Source organism: Kogia breviceps, chromosome 2 (genome assembly GCF_026419965.1).
Source record: "Kogia breviceps isolate mKogBre1 chromosome 2, mKogBre1 haplotype 1, whole genome shotgun sequence".
Classification (NCBI taxonomy): domain Eukaryota; kingdom Metazoa; phylum Chordata; class Mammalia; order Artiodactyla; family Physeteridae; genus Kogia; species Kogia breviceps.
Genome location: NC_081311.1, coordinates 87,716,770 through 87,730,574, shown reverse-complemented (window position 1 = coordinate 87,730,574; position 13,805 = coordinate 87,716,770). Strand labels below are relative to the sequence as shown.

Sequence of the window (13,805 nt, the reverse complement as noted above, 5' to 3'; positions counted from 1 at the left end):
GATTAAAGTACAGTGTGCTGATTTGTTGTCATAAGTGAATATCAAAGTATATCATCTATGAGCCTGTCACGGGATGGCCTCTCATGGTGGAAGTACGAGTAACACTTGTCAAGGATAACTTTATTTCTGAAATGAAGTACATACATCTCCCCATCAGGCATTAGAGTGGGAAACCCCATGGTTTTATAGCCTGCGTCAGCAGCTCTTTCCCGGGTACACTCACCCATGCTGACAGTTAGGCAGATATACACAGGAACACAATGGACAAAGCCCACCTTCCTGGTGCCCCAGTACCAGGACTCATGTCATTTCATCACGTTACACTACAGACATAAGGACCTGTCACAGGCTCGCTTACCTGCCCCGCGTCAGTGACTGCCAGGCAGTGCAGGGCCCCGACAGCCACATGCACAATTTTCTTCCCTCTCAGCCCTTCCACCACCTGTGGTTTCCGCACATGCACATCAGAGCCGTGGCCCAGCCTGAAGTAGTCCCCCTTCCCCCTGCAAGGAGGTCAAGAGCGAGCATTTTAATACATGATTATGGTGCTGGCAATGCCCCACAGGAAAACACTCACTGTCACAGCGCCACAGCCAACTCAATGAAAACATCATACACAGTGCCCAAGGTCTTTGAAATTACTGTTATTATCTTATTGTTCTAAAATAGTATACCATTAATTCACATTAAATCATTAATTCTGCTAGCAAGATCTTTCATGTGTGTTTTACATTTAAGTTACTGATGTAGGTTTCATCTAAAGAGATTGAAAACATGACACACAACCTCAAATGGCTCTTAAAAGACTCTCTGCTATAATTATTCCTCAGGTGCCTTTGGGTCATGATACTCAGGCTTAGGCCATCACATTGCCTGGCCGTGGTCAGCTGGATATTCCATTCCTTTCTGATTCAGTAAAATAATCTTTCACTAGAAACACACATGAACTTTTTCAGCGATCAAAGAAATCAGAAAATCTGTTTTCCACCCATTTGATCACTAGGCTTCTTGCATGGCAAAGAAGAAGAAGAAACCCTCTACATAACCTCACCTAAACAAGAAAGACAAAACTGAAACCATTTCCACTAAGATCAGGAACAAGACAAGGTTGCCCATTCTCACCACTACTATTCAACATACTTTTGGAAGTTTTAGCCACAGCAATCAGAGAAGAAAAAGAAATAAAAGGAATCCAAATCAGAAAAGAAGAGGGAAAGCTGTCACTGTTTGCAGATGACATGATACTACACATAGAGAAACCTAAAAATGCTACCAGAAAACTACTAGAGCTAATCAATGAATTTGGTAAAGCAGCAGGATACAAAATTAATGCACAGAAATCTCTTGCATTCCTATACACCAATGATGAAAAATCTGAAAGTGAAATTAAGAAAACACTCCCATTTACCACTGCAACAAAAAGTATAAAATACCTAGGAATAAATCTACCTAAGGAGACAAAAGACCTGTAGGCAGAAAATTATAAGACACTGATGAAAGAAATTAAAGATGATACAAATAGGTGAAGAGATATACCATGTTTTTGGATTGGAAGAATCAACATTGTGAAAATGACTCTACTACCAAAAGCAATCTACAGATTCAATGCAATCCCTATCAAACTACCACTAGCATATTTCACAGAACCAGAACAAAAAATTTCACAATTTGTATGGAAACACAAAAGACCCCGAATAGCCAAAGCAATCTTGAGAACGAAAAATGGAGCTGGAGGCATCAGGCTCCTGGACTTCAGACTATACTACAAAGCTACAGTAATCAAGACAGTATGGTACTGGCACAAAAACAGAAATATAGATCAATGGAACAGGATAGAAAGCCCAGAGATAAACCCACACACATATGGTCACCTTATCTTTGATAAAGGAGGCAAGAATATACAATGGAGAGAAAACAGCCTCTTCAAAAACTGGTGCTGGGAAAACTGGACAGCTACATGTAAAAGTATGAAATTAGAACATTCCCTAACATCATACACAAAAATAAACTCAAAATGGATTAAAGACCTAAATGTAAGGCCAGACACTATCAAACTCTTAGAGGAAGACATAGGCCGAACACACTATGACATAAGTCACAGCAAGATCCTTTTGGACCCACCTCCTAGAGAAATGGAAATAAGAACAAAAATAAACAATGGGACCTAATGAAACTTAAAAGCTTTTGCACAGCAAAGGATACCATAAACAAGACCAAAAGACAACCCTCAGAATGGGAGAAAATATTTGCAAAAGAAGCAACTGACAAAGGATTAATCTCCAAAATGTACAAGCAGCTCATGTAGCTCAATATCACAAAAACAAAGAACCCAATCCAAAAATGGGCAGAAGACCTAAATAGACATATCTCCAAAGAAGATATACAGATTGCCAACAAACACATGAAAGAATGCTCAACATCATTAATCATTAGAGTAATGCAAATGAAAACTACAATGAGATATCATCTCACACTGGTCAGAATGGTCATCATCAATAAACCTACAAACAATAAATGCTGGAGAGGGTGTGGAGAAAAGGGAACCCTCTTGCACTGTTGGTGGGAATGTAAATTGATACAGCCACTATGGAGAATAGTATGGAGGTTCCTTAAAAAACTACAATTAGAACTACCCTATGACACAGCAATCCCACTACTGGGCATATACCCTGAGAAAACCATAATTCAAAAAGAGCCATGTACCTCAATGTTCATTGCAGCTCTATTTACAATAGCCAGGACATGGAACAACCTAAGTGTCCATCGACAGATGAATGGATAAAGAAGATGTGGCACGTATATACAATGAAATATTTACTCAGCCATAAAAAGAAACGAAATTGAGTTACTTGTAGTGAGGTGGATGGACCTAGAGTCCGTCATACAGAGTGAAGTAAGTCAGAAAGAGAAAAACAAATACTGTATGCTAACACATATATATGGAATCTAAATAGAAAAAAAACTGTCATGAAGAACCTAGGGGTAGGATGGGAATAAAACACAGACCTACTAGAAAATGGACTTGAGGATATGGGGAGGGGGAAGGGTAAGCTAGGAGAAAGTGAGAGAGTGGCATGGACATATATACACTACCAAATGTAAAATAGATAGCTAGTGGGAAGCAGCCACATAGCACAGGGAGATCAGTTCGGTGCTTTGTGACCACCTAGAGGGGTGGGATAGGGAGGGTGGGAGGGAGGGAGATGCAAGAGGCAAGAGATATGGGAACGTATGTATATGTATATCTGATTCTCTTTGTTATAAAGCAGAAACTAACACACCATTGTAAAGCAATTATACTCCAATAAAGATGTTAAAAATAAATAAACAAACCTAAAAAACACAAGACAGACAAGTTGGGCTAAAATTTCTCCAGTGTTCTTTTCTAAACAGCCCAGTTATAATGGGAAATTTCTTATAATACTGTCATTAATCCCAACTCAAAGTAAATTAAAAAATAAAGATGCCTGGGGCTTCCCTGGTGGCGCAGTGGTTGAGAATCCGCCTGCCGATGCAGGGGTCACGGGTTCGTGCCCTGGTCCGGGAAGATCCCACATGCCGCGGAGCACCTAAGCCCGTGAGCCATGGCCGCTGGGCCTGCGCGTCCGGAGCCTGTGCTCCGCAACGGGAGAGGCCACAGCAGTGAGAGGCCCGCATACAGCAAAAAAAAAAAAAAAAAAAAAAAAAAAAAAGATGCCTGAATGAGGAAGAAAATAAAGGTTTCCCCCTCCCTAAAAGGCCCCGAACAGACACACTGACGGATGACAGGCGTTTACGTACCACGTCCACACCACTCCCGACTTGGTGAGGGCCAAGGAGAACTGTGCTCCGCACTCAATCTGACACACCCCCTGTCCATTTAGTCTCTCAATGTTCTGGGGAATGTTACAGCCTTCGCTTCCTCCCCGGCCCAATTTTCCGAAGTCACCATCACCCCAGGAAAATACCAAACCTAGGTTTAAAAATATATACTTTAGGCCAGTGTCTCACAATGTCCCTCCCCCAGCAACGTGGAGTCAGGGCAGGACTCACCTTCATCAGTCAGAGCCAGGGTCTGTGCGTCTCTACTTCCACACGCCACCTGGATTACTCTGTGACCAAGAAGGACTTTCACCTACTCAATCACAAATTTAAAAACAGAATCAAGCACAGGCACTACGGAAAGCAAGGGGGATTTTTCCCCACAGACTGAAAGCCAATACTGCTCATGTCTTTATGAACTGTCCTAGACTGGGAGCTTATCTCCCTGGAAATCAGCAGGTGGTAAACTTTCTGCAAGCAACAAAAATGTGTATAATCACCATTTTGGGCTTCAGCTGTGTTGTGTTATCCCCATGTCCCAAGCGGCCGTACTCTCCGAGGCCCCAGGTGTACAGTTCACCACTGGACGTGAGGGCTGCACTGTGCGAGCTCCCACAGGCAATATCCCGGATTCGCTTGGTTTTCAGGGCCTCTATCAGCCGTGGCTTGTCACAGTTCCTAAAGCAAGATTAAATAATATTCCCTATAATCAATCCAGCCTTTTTAAAGAAGAAAGAAAAGGACATCAACACTGATCCACGTTTAGTCAAAACAACATCTTTAGATTAAGTTAACTATTAAACCTTAAAACAGAACATGTGAGGCCAAACCACATTCATAGATATTTAAATATATTTTTAAGTTCCGTTTTCATAAATAACCCATCCTACTCAATTCTCTACAAAAAACTATCAAAAAGCATTTACTATTATTAACAGTAACAGTTTCTTATTAGCAAGTAATGAAGAAAATATTCTTACATTCTACTGAAGTGTCCAAGTTTGCCATCATCACCTTCACCCCAGGAAAACACTTTCCCATCAACAGTTAAAGCTGTAGCGTGCCGTCCACCTGCAACATTCACACAGAGAGAGGCTGCCAAAGTTGGTTTACAAAAGTTAATAGCACAACTACCTATTTTTCCTGGCATGCAGTATGTGTGAATATGTGTTGAATAACTGAGTAAATAAGATGAACATTTTAGGGTGACAAATACATAAAATAAGTGAACATTTATTAAACTACAAAGTTTAAGTCCTACAAAGAATTTTACTTGCACAGAAGCAGCAAAATGATGCTATTTATTAATGGGGTTGCTGCTATGTTAAATATATAAAAGGTCAAAATTCAGATGGAAAAATAAGTACATGTGTGATCAGACAAATTATCAAATGCAGTGGCAATTCAGCTTTTGTGAAATGCACCTCAACAGTGGAATTATTTAAGCAAAAGTACCATCAATTGCAATTAAGGCGTTGTGCTCACTCTTCCCAAAACAATCAGCTCAGGCTTTTTCCCCAGCATGGCTCACTCTCCCAGGCCATCCACCCCAGCTCAGGACTGAAGAGCGTTTCCTCTCTGTCACTTGTGTCCACCAGTTCCTAGGCTCCTAATACCCGTTCGCACCCTATCCCTTGCCAACAGAGCCCACATGATCCAGAGCAATGTGCTCAGCTAAAAACCACGCTTCCCAGACTCCCCTGCCCAGAGAGGATGGTGACAGAGATGCGATAGGAGTGAGGCTTCCAGAAAAGCTCTTTGGAGGGGCGGAGTGGGCCTGAGGAAAAGGCCTATCTTATACGTTCACCTGCAGCTGCAATGGGGGTGGACAGCAAGCTAGTGCCCCTCACAGGTACTGAGGCTGCCGCACTGGCCCTGGACCCCACCTCCAGGTTTTTACAGAGAATGGTAAAATGCTATCTTGCTCAAGCCACTACCGTTTGGATTTTCTGTTATAAGGGGTTAAATCTAACCCTATCCAGTACAGACACAAACTCAGTTTGTATCTAATTCAGTTCATTTCCTCAGAGGCCAAGCACAGGGCTTTGAAATGATCCTCAAAGTTTCCTGAACTGAAGCAGTGTGATTTTTTTTTTTTAATGGTTCTTTCTTATCACTGGAATTTATAGACACTGGGAATCTGATGAAAGTTACAGGCTCTTTCCCCAGAAAAATAACACATATTTAAGCACAGAACATGATGACTGCAGAGATGCTATGAACCTGAGACCACAGCTCCAAAATTAAAAGCCCCCTCCTTTGGTGAGGTATGCCCCACACGCCTGGAACGGCAGCAACCACTGGCATTCCAAGAAGGTCTCCAAGAAGCCTCGTGCAGCAACAATAATTAAGCTCTAGACCACCTTGAGTTGTACATTAACCAACTTTTATTCCTAAGAGTTAAGTAAAACTTGAAAAAGAATGCAAAGACACTTTAGGGGAAATTGTTTACGGCCCCAGTTAATTACAGAGCACAAACAACAGGCTTATCTGTGCACCAGTGCAAAGCCTGGCCCTTACCTGAGTGAACGGCCACCTTCTTGACCACGTAACTGCCGAGAGCTGTGATCTGTCGAGGAATGGGCACAGTCCCACTGGAGAGGCCCAGCCCCAGCCGGCCATTCGTGGCTTCTCCACAGGCATACACTTTCCCTTCCACTGTCACTGCAACGAACAGGAGTGAGGAAAGGACTCACTTTTCACAATGCAAAAACTATGTTTTTAGTCCCTAAGCATCAGTGAAAACTGTTTAAAATTAGAATAATCATACCTGCAAACAAACTTTTGGAACCACCGGCCACCTGTACTACATTCAAAGCAGACAGTGTCTCAGAGAATGAAGGAACTTTGATCTAAAACAAGAATTTTTTTTAAAGTAAAGGAGAAAAGAGAGAATGTTATTTACACTTTTAAAATTACAAGTAATCTTACTAGATGGTACAAGAATTACTGTTAATTTACATGGTTATATTAACCAAAGAAGTTCTTGTCTCTTAGATATACACAAGTATTTTAAGGATGAAATGATATACTGAGATTGACTTTAAAATGAATAGGGGTGAGGCTGTGTAGAAAATAAAGACAAAAATGTGACCATCTGCAACTGCTGAAGCTGGTACAGGGACAAGAGGACTCGGGTCCCTACTCTTTCTACCTGGGTACATCTGAACATATCCGTAATAAAAAGCAAAAAATAAAATACACATATAATAAACAAACATTTGGTAAACTACATTTTATTTCAGGTCATGTCCTGTTCATTCTTGTTAATTCTAAGAAATTATACACTTAAATTTCCCATTAGAGATGGGTGTGATTTAATTTAAAATTATTAAAGCCCCTGTCTAAGAAGCGCTTTATGATTCCTATGTGTCAGAAAGTATCAAATAGTCACTACTACTGTGGAAGAAGGATGTTCATCACAACCGTGAAGTGCCAATCTACCCTTCATGTGCCAACCCCAGAAAGGGCCATGCCCTCAGGACCCCCTAGACAGCCCCTGTCACAGCTGAGGCTCCCAGAGCTTCTGGGCCTCACACATCTCCAAATGCAGGGCAGGGGCCTCAAAAACAAATGTAACTCAAGGCTGCTGAATTACATAAGATTATTTTCATTGTACCAGAACCACTAGACTTAAAATGAATGAGTTCTAACGTTCCTTTTCAGCTTCTCGGCAATGCAGATAACAAGGGATCTTATGATGGGTGAAGTCTCATGGAACACTAAGTAGTGGAGATGCTCATCTGAAAAGAAACTGTTTCCAGACACTAAAATTTGGAGGAATCTGTTCCTCAGTTAAGAGCCACACTGAATTCAACTCTAGTTCAAATGCATCATTTGTTGTACCTACTCTTTAAAATATAATTATACTCTACAATTTTTACCTCTGTGCTTGTCAAATCTTTTCAAAAGTGTATGTTCTAGTTTAAAAAACAGCAATAATGCAACTATATCTAAAGTACATTGTTTTCCAAGGACAGAGGCTTCTCAGAAACTAAATTTGATAATGTCTATGAGTTCATGTCAAGAATTACTTATGAAAAGTCAACTTTAAAAACAACATATAAAAGGAAAAACCATTATAAAAACTTCAAGAAGCCTGGCTGTTGCTGGGCCTGTCTGGGCCTGAGCAGCACGGGGTGGCGCGGGCACGGGGTATCGGGCAGGTACCTTGGAGCCCTTCAGCCCTCCCAACTGGTCCTTGTCATTCAGGCCCCACACAAACACTTTGGTTCTTATCGTAGCCGCCGATTCCAGACCTGCAGCCTTCTTTCTAATAAGGCTAATCAAAGGAAAAATAAAACAGAAATAGAGGTCAATCAGCATAAAAAGTTTTTTTAAATAAAAAGGAAAACAACCTCAAGCACTCAGTTTGCTGGTTACTATTAGAAACTCTTAAAGTTTTGTTTTAATTCAACAAAGCCTGCAGTATACACAGGAGTTAGTGTTCCAGAGGGTCAAAATTTCTAGATACCAGTATGCTACCTTTCAATACTAGAATTTAACCTTAGCTTTTTATTCTGGTGTAGATCTTCCCAAGAGACACTGTGCAGTTCTCTTTCTTCTTGTATACCAAGTTGAATGTGACAGCTTTTACTGCTTTTACAGCAATTACCGCCCATCACCTTAACACACAGCTACTGCAGATGTCACTGGAGAGAATGTTGGTTAATGGCACCAAGAATCACCACCAGGACTGGCACTGTGGCCATGTCCCGAAATCTCAAACCCTGTTTGGTCATATTTTCCCCCCAAAGAAATAATAAAATGGATGTAGCCACATGACCTCTGATGTACTCAAACACAAACACATGTCCCGAGGCAAAATGCAAATTTCTTCCTTTACACCCTCTGCCCACTGTGCTGGTCCAAACCTCCATTCTGCCAGGGAAGGCCTGCCCAGCCCCCCGAGGCTCCTGAAGCACAGGTCATCTCATTCATTCCATCTCCTGACCTGCCCTCAATGGGTTAAAAGTTTGAACAAAGCCCACACATTCTTCAAAATAAAATAAAAATTAAATTTAAAAAAATTTAACTGACAAAATCACAGCAACCGATGTCCATGCATTAAGTGTTAACTATACTGCTAACACTTGAGAAAAAAGGCTATTGTTACTTCCGATTTGTTGTACATCAGAAATAAATTAGATTGAATCAATTTTTTAAAAAGCCCATCAATTCTTGAACACGATAAGAACACGAAGTACATGGAATAGCGTTAGATTTTCTTAGTTGTCAGTTTGATGCCAGGTGGTAAGAAACTGCTGCTTCTGTGTTTGAGGTTTTGGTTTTTTGCTTTTGTTCTATTTTTATAAGCTACAATAGACAACTGAAGACTCCAGAGCTTAGCTTACAGATAGGTAAGATTTTTTAATGTGTTACATACTAATGAAGATTTACTTTCAGGGATCAAAGTTTTATGGTTTGGGGATTAAAAGGTAGGAATACTCTCATCCCATACCAGGCAAAGGAGAGCAAGTATATGTACATTCTAACTATTTGAAATACCTTGTAACACAGTGTTACTCAAAAATATGTAGGGGATTCCACCAGTGTTGAGACTTGTAAGGACTGGTACCATGTAAGCATCAGCAAGGGGAACAAATGCCAGCGGGTGGTCAGTGAGGGCACACCCGAGTTGGGGGCTTGCCCTGTGGGAGACTGCCTGGACCATTCATTAGTTATTAGCTCATTAATGATATCTGACAGGAAAAAAATTACATTCAAATATCTAGAATTGCTTTTGTGAATGTATCCATCTGTGTTAAAATTTCATCTATGAGTAAAGCTCAAACTTGTGGTTATTTCACATATATAGTGCATGTACTAATTATATTTGCCCAATTCATTTTAGTAGCTACCGAATAAGAAAACGTGACTCTATAATCCTTTCACTTAAAAATCCCAATGATTTATTTAAGTGAAATGTCATTTTCCTCACTTAATTAAATTAATGCATGTAGACACAAACAGTATGAACTGTAACATGTAACATATATTCTAGATAAGGTAGTGTTATAAGACTATTTTTCTTTGCAAAGCTTCCGAAACGAAACAAGACAGGATCCAAGCCCAAGATCCCTAGAATGACCTGATTTATCACCACAGTGGCCACCTCTTCATGACTAAGAGTATGTGCTTAATAGCAGTGCAGGGCCAAGCTCCTTTGTTTCAAAAAGACAGACTGCTCACGTCACACACTAGAAAGCACTCAGTGCTAAGGGCAGTGATCAGCAGAGCTCAGCTGGCACTGCTACCTGCATCTAGTGGACATCTGCAAGGACCCAGCTACACCAGCAATACAACAGAAACACCTATCGACTTGGCAATTTCACTTTTAGCAATTTATTTGTGAAAAGACAACTTATCTGAGGACAGTAATTGTCTGTACTGTTTGCTGCTGGGACGTAAACCGAGCTCAGAACAGACACTGCACATGAGCCCTCCATACAGGTCTTGGAATAAAAAGCAAATGTGCACAGACCTGGCAGACATCTTTCTTCACCCTTGGTATATGCTGTTCCCCTGCCAACACCCCTTACTACCCACTTTGCTTTGATGGAGGGAGTTTTTCCTTGTTCTCCTGACAGCCCAATGCTCCTTTGCAGATGCTCAAAGCACCAGGCCCTTCTCCTTCGTGCACTTCCCACAGCCATGAGGCCACTCTAGTGTGTGTGAGTTTGTCTTGTTTTATTTAGCATGTTCACTACAGCATTCACAGGACAGAGAACAGGGTTTAGCCTCCAGTAGGTGTTCAATAAATATATGGTGGATGAATAAGTACAGTAATAGTCATCACTACAGGGCTCACACAAAATAAGGAACTGAGTAAATGAGAACTTAATCATGAGATGAAATATTGCACAAAATAAAATTATGCAACAGAAGACTAATGATACAGATATTCTAAAGATGGATGTTGCTCATGGTTGCACAATAATGTAAATTTACTTAATGCCACTGAACTATACACTTAACAAGTGGTTAAGGTGGTAAATTTATGTATATTTTATTATAATAAAAAATTTTTAATTTAACAGTTATTAATAAAATTCTTAACAAAAAAGTCTGTAAAATACATACCATATCACACTATCTCCAAAGGAAAACACAATTAGGGACAGATAAAAAAGAAAACTACAAGAATATATACCAAAATATTAACAGTAATATTTCAGGTAGAAAAATTAAACATTTTTATTTTCCCTTTTAAGTGAATTTTTCTAAATACAATGTGTTTCCACATTAAATTTTTCCTAAAATTAAATTAAATCATATTTTTGAATATGATTTGAACATTAATATTTAACAAATAGTCCTATGGGCACTAAACTATCCTCATTATGAGATACACTCCAATCAAACATTGGCTTTCCAAAGTGAGAGTTTGGGCATGAGTACCACCAAGAGCGAACAGCTCTCACCTCCCACTGTTGCCTTTTTCGTCCTCTTCCTCTTCATTATCTGAAGCTAAGAAAGGAACTGCAGCCAAATCTTCCTCCTCCGCACGTATCCGTCCCAGCAGGATGAGACCATGGATTTTACAATCAATTCCTGAGCTCCTGCACTGCTTTATTGCAATTTCAATATACCTGTGATACTAGATACAAACACAATAAGCTACAGAGTTTTCAGAATCAAACACATTAGATACTTTAACTGTAGAGAAGGACATATGAGACATGGAATGTGTGGAAAGTTAGAGCCCCTTTACTTAAGTTCTGGAAACACTAGGCAGGGTTGATGCAGGCACATTTGAGTGGGGTTCGCTTTCAAAAGAGGTCACTAATTCACCAAGGATGTCCATCCAAGGCATGGGACTCACAGTAATTCTCTAACTAAAATGAAATAGTATGATAGCCTTACTGAATGACTCCGAAATTTTTCTGTCTTAAAGCTTTCTTAAACCAAGATGATTAAGAAAGAGATTAGGTGCCAGGTAGTCACAAAACCTTCATAATTTTAAAAACATAATAAAAATACTTGATTACATACAAATTAGAGAAAACAATACAAAGAGCCCCATAACCCCAACTCCTAGTTCAACAATTATCAATGGATGACTGACTTTGTTCATATATGGATTATCATAAGAAAATTCCAGGCAGCATGTTGTTTCAAAACTTTAGTATGTATCACTGAAATACAGGCATTTAAAAAATATATCCACAGTACTATTATGATAGCTAAATCAATAATCTTATATCATCTAAATGCTACCAGTGATCAAATTTTCTGATCATCTCATAAACATCTTTCTATTTTCGGCTTATCCAAATCGGAATCCAAACAGAATGCAACCTCCCTCTGTTACGCCTTGGCCATTCATTTTTTAAAGTTGGCTCGCTGTCCCACGGAATGCCCCACCCCCCGTACTTGACATTCAGAGTATTCCTCTATTCCTGTATATCATGTGAACAAAGACTGAAGCAGCAGGAAGCACACACATCACCAATGACTTCTTGTTGCCTCAATGGGACCTAATCAAACCTTAAGATCTACCTATGGGGCTTCCCTGGTGGCTCAGTGGTTGAGAGTCCGCCTGCTGATGCAGGGGACACGGGTTCGTGCCCCGGTCTGGGAGGATCCCACATGCCGCAGAGCGGCTGGGCCCGGGAGCCATGGCCGCTGAGCCTGTGCATCCGGAGCCTGTGCTCTGCAATGGGAGAGGCCACAACAGTGAGAGGCCCATGTACTGCAAAAAAAAAAAAAAAAAAGATCTACCTATGATGTCACAGGAAGCACAGGTTGAGTGAAAAAGACAAATAGAGAAATGAAAAATTCTACAAGAAAAAAAGACCCTGTTTCTTTCTTTAGCAAGGAAAAACCAAGAAAGTTAAGATTTTAATGAAGTACAAAGTGCAGACACTGCCTGAATCACGATTCAGAGTAACCAACTGCAAAAGAACATTTATTGGATAATTGGGAAAATTTAAACATTGACTGGATATTTTATGATATTAAAGAAAAATTTTTCGGTGTGATGGCATTGTAATTACATTTTTAAAGTCCTTGTTAGAAATGAATAATTGAAGTACTCACTACTGAAATAAGGCCATGTCTAGAACTTCCTTTAAAACCCTCAAAAAAAAAAAAGGGCGTGGGGGGTGATACATGGAGGGAGTTAGTGAAACACGACTGGCAAAAATGTTGATTCCTGTCACAAACCATTTTGATAGGAAAAAGCAATGCTAGAAGAAAGAGTCCAGTAGCTTTACAGGAATGGTAATATTCTAGTTCTTAAGCTGGTTGGAGGTATGGAGAGTGGGCCTTGAATTTTCTGAATACTTACAATGCTTCATATTTCTCATATACATGAAATACTATTCTGTGTTTATCAAATATTATGTAATAAATTGTTTTGAACTGAAAATTTATTAAAATCAATACACCTTTTACAAATACCTATCTGAGTTACTGAATAAATTATTTCTGTGGTTACTGATTTACTTAAAATTAAAAAAAGAAAAATTCAGTAGCATAATTAAGATAACAGACAAGCTGCATTCCATTACCCAGCAATAAGTTAATAAAACGCACTAAAATGTAATATTATCTTTTCTCAGAAAAACTCAATAATATCTTCAATTTTCATCATTGGGCACTTTATTAATTTATTACCACCATTGGTATTAACTGTTAATTTATTACATGGTATTCCATAAAACAGTTTAATGACATTCAATAATGAATGGTGTTCCAAAATTTTATTTATTGAAGATGGGAAGAAAATAAACAGAACAAAAGCCTTCTGGTGTACCCAAAGGCCAGAGCATCGACTCTTAGACCTGGGGGAAAGTGTTGGTACGGTCCCGTAGTCTCTAGATATAAGTTACCAACCTTCTACCTTGAAAAATTTAACCTATCGCTGGCTGTGTATCAACTTCTTTAACATAACACACTGGGATCACATTGAACTTGCCTGCCTTTATGTGGGCAGAAAAAAATAAAGCAATGATTCTTACCCAAGGAGGCAAAAGACCTGTACTCAGAAAACTATAAGA

The 13,805-nt window shown here is 39.7% G+C and overlaps 1 protein-coding gene across 9 annotated transcripts in view; it reads right to left on the bottom strand.

Moving 5' to 3' along the window:
• The window catches only part of HERC2 (HECT and RLD domain containing E3 ubiquitin protein ligase 2), a 227,472-nt gene that overhangs the window by 62,243 nt on the left and 151,424 nt on the right, over positions 1–13,805 (bottom strand). For all 9 annotated transcript variants that reach the window (XM_067025765.1, XM_067025770.1, XM_067025766.1 and 6 more), the window contains 9 exons: positions 11,226–11,401; positions 7,972–8,083; positions 6,572–6,653; positions 6,322–6,465; positions 4,782–4,872; positions 4,302–4,479; positions 4,033–4,114; positions 3,781–3,952; positions 359–503 (listed from right to left, as the gene is read on the bottom strand). In XM_067025765.1, coding sequence (XP_066881866.1) covers positions 359–503; positions 3,781–3,952; positions 4,033–4,114; positions 4,302–4,479; positions 4,782–4,872; positions 6,322–6,465; positions 6,572–6,653; positions 7,972–8,083; positions 11,226–11,401 — 1,182 coding nt within the window. The remainder of the gene's footprint in view (positions 1–358; positions 504–3,780; positions 3,953–4,032; positions 4,115–4,301; positions 4,480–4,781; positions 4,873–6,321; positions 6,466–6,571; positions 6,654–7,971; positions 8,084–11,225; positions 11,402–13,805) is intronic.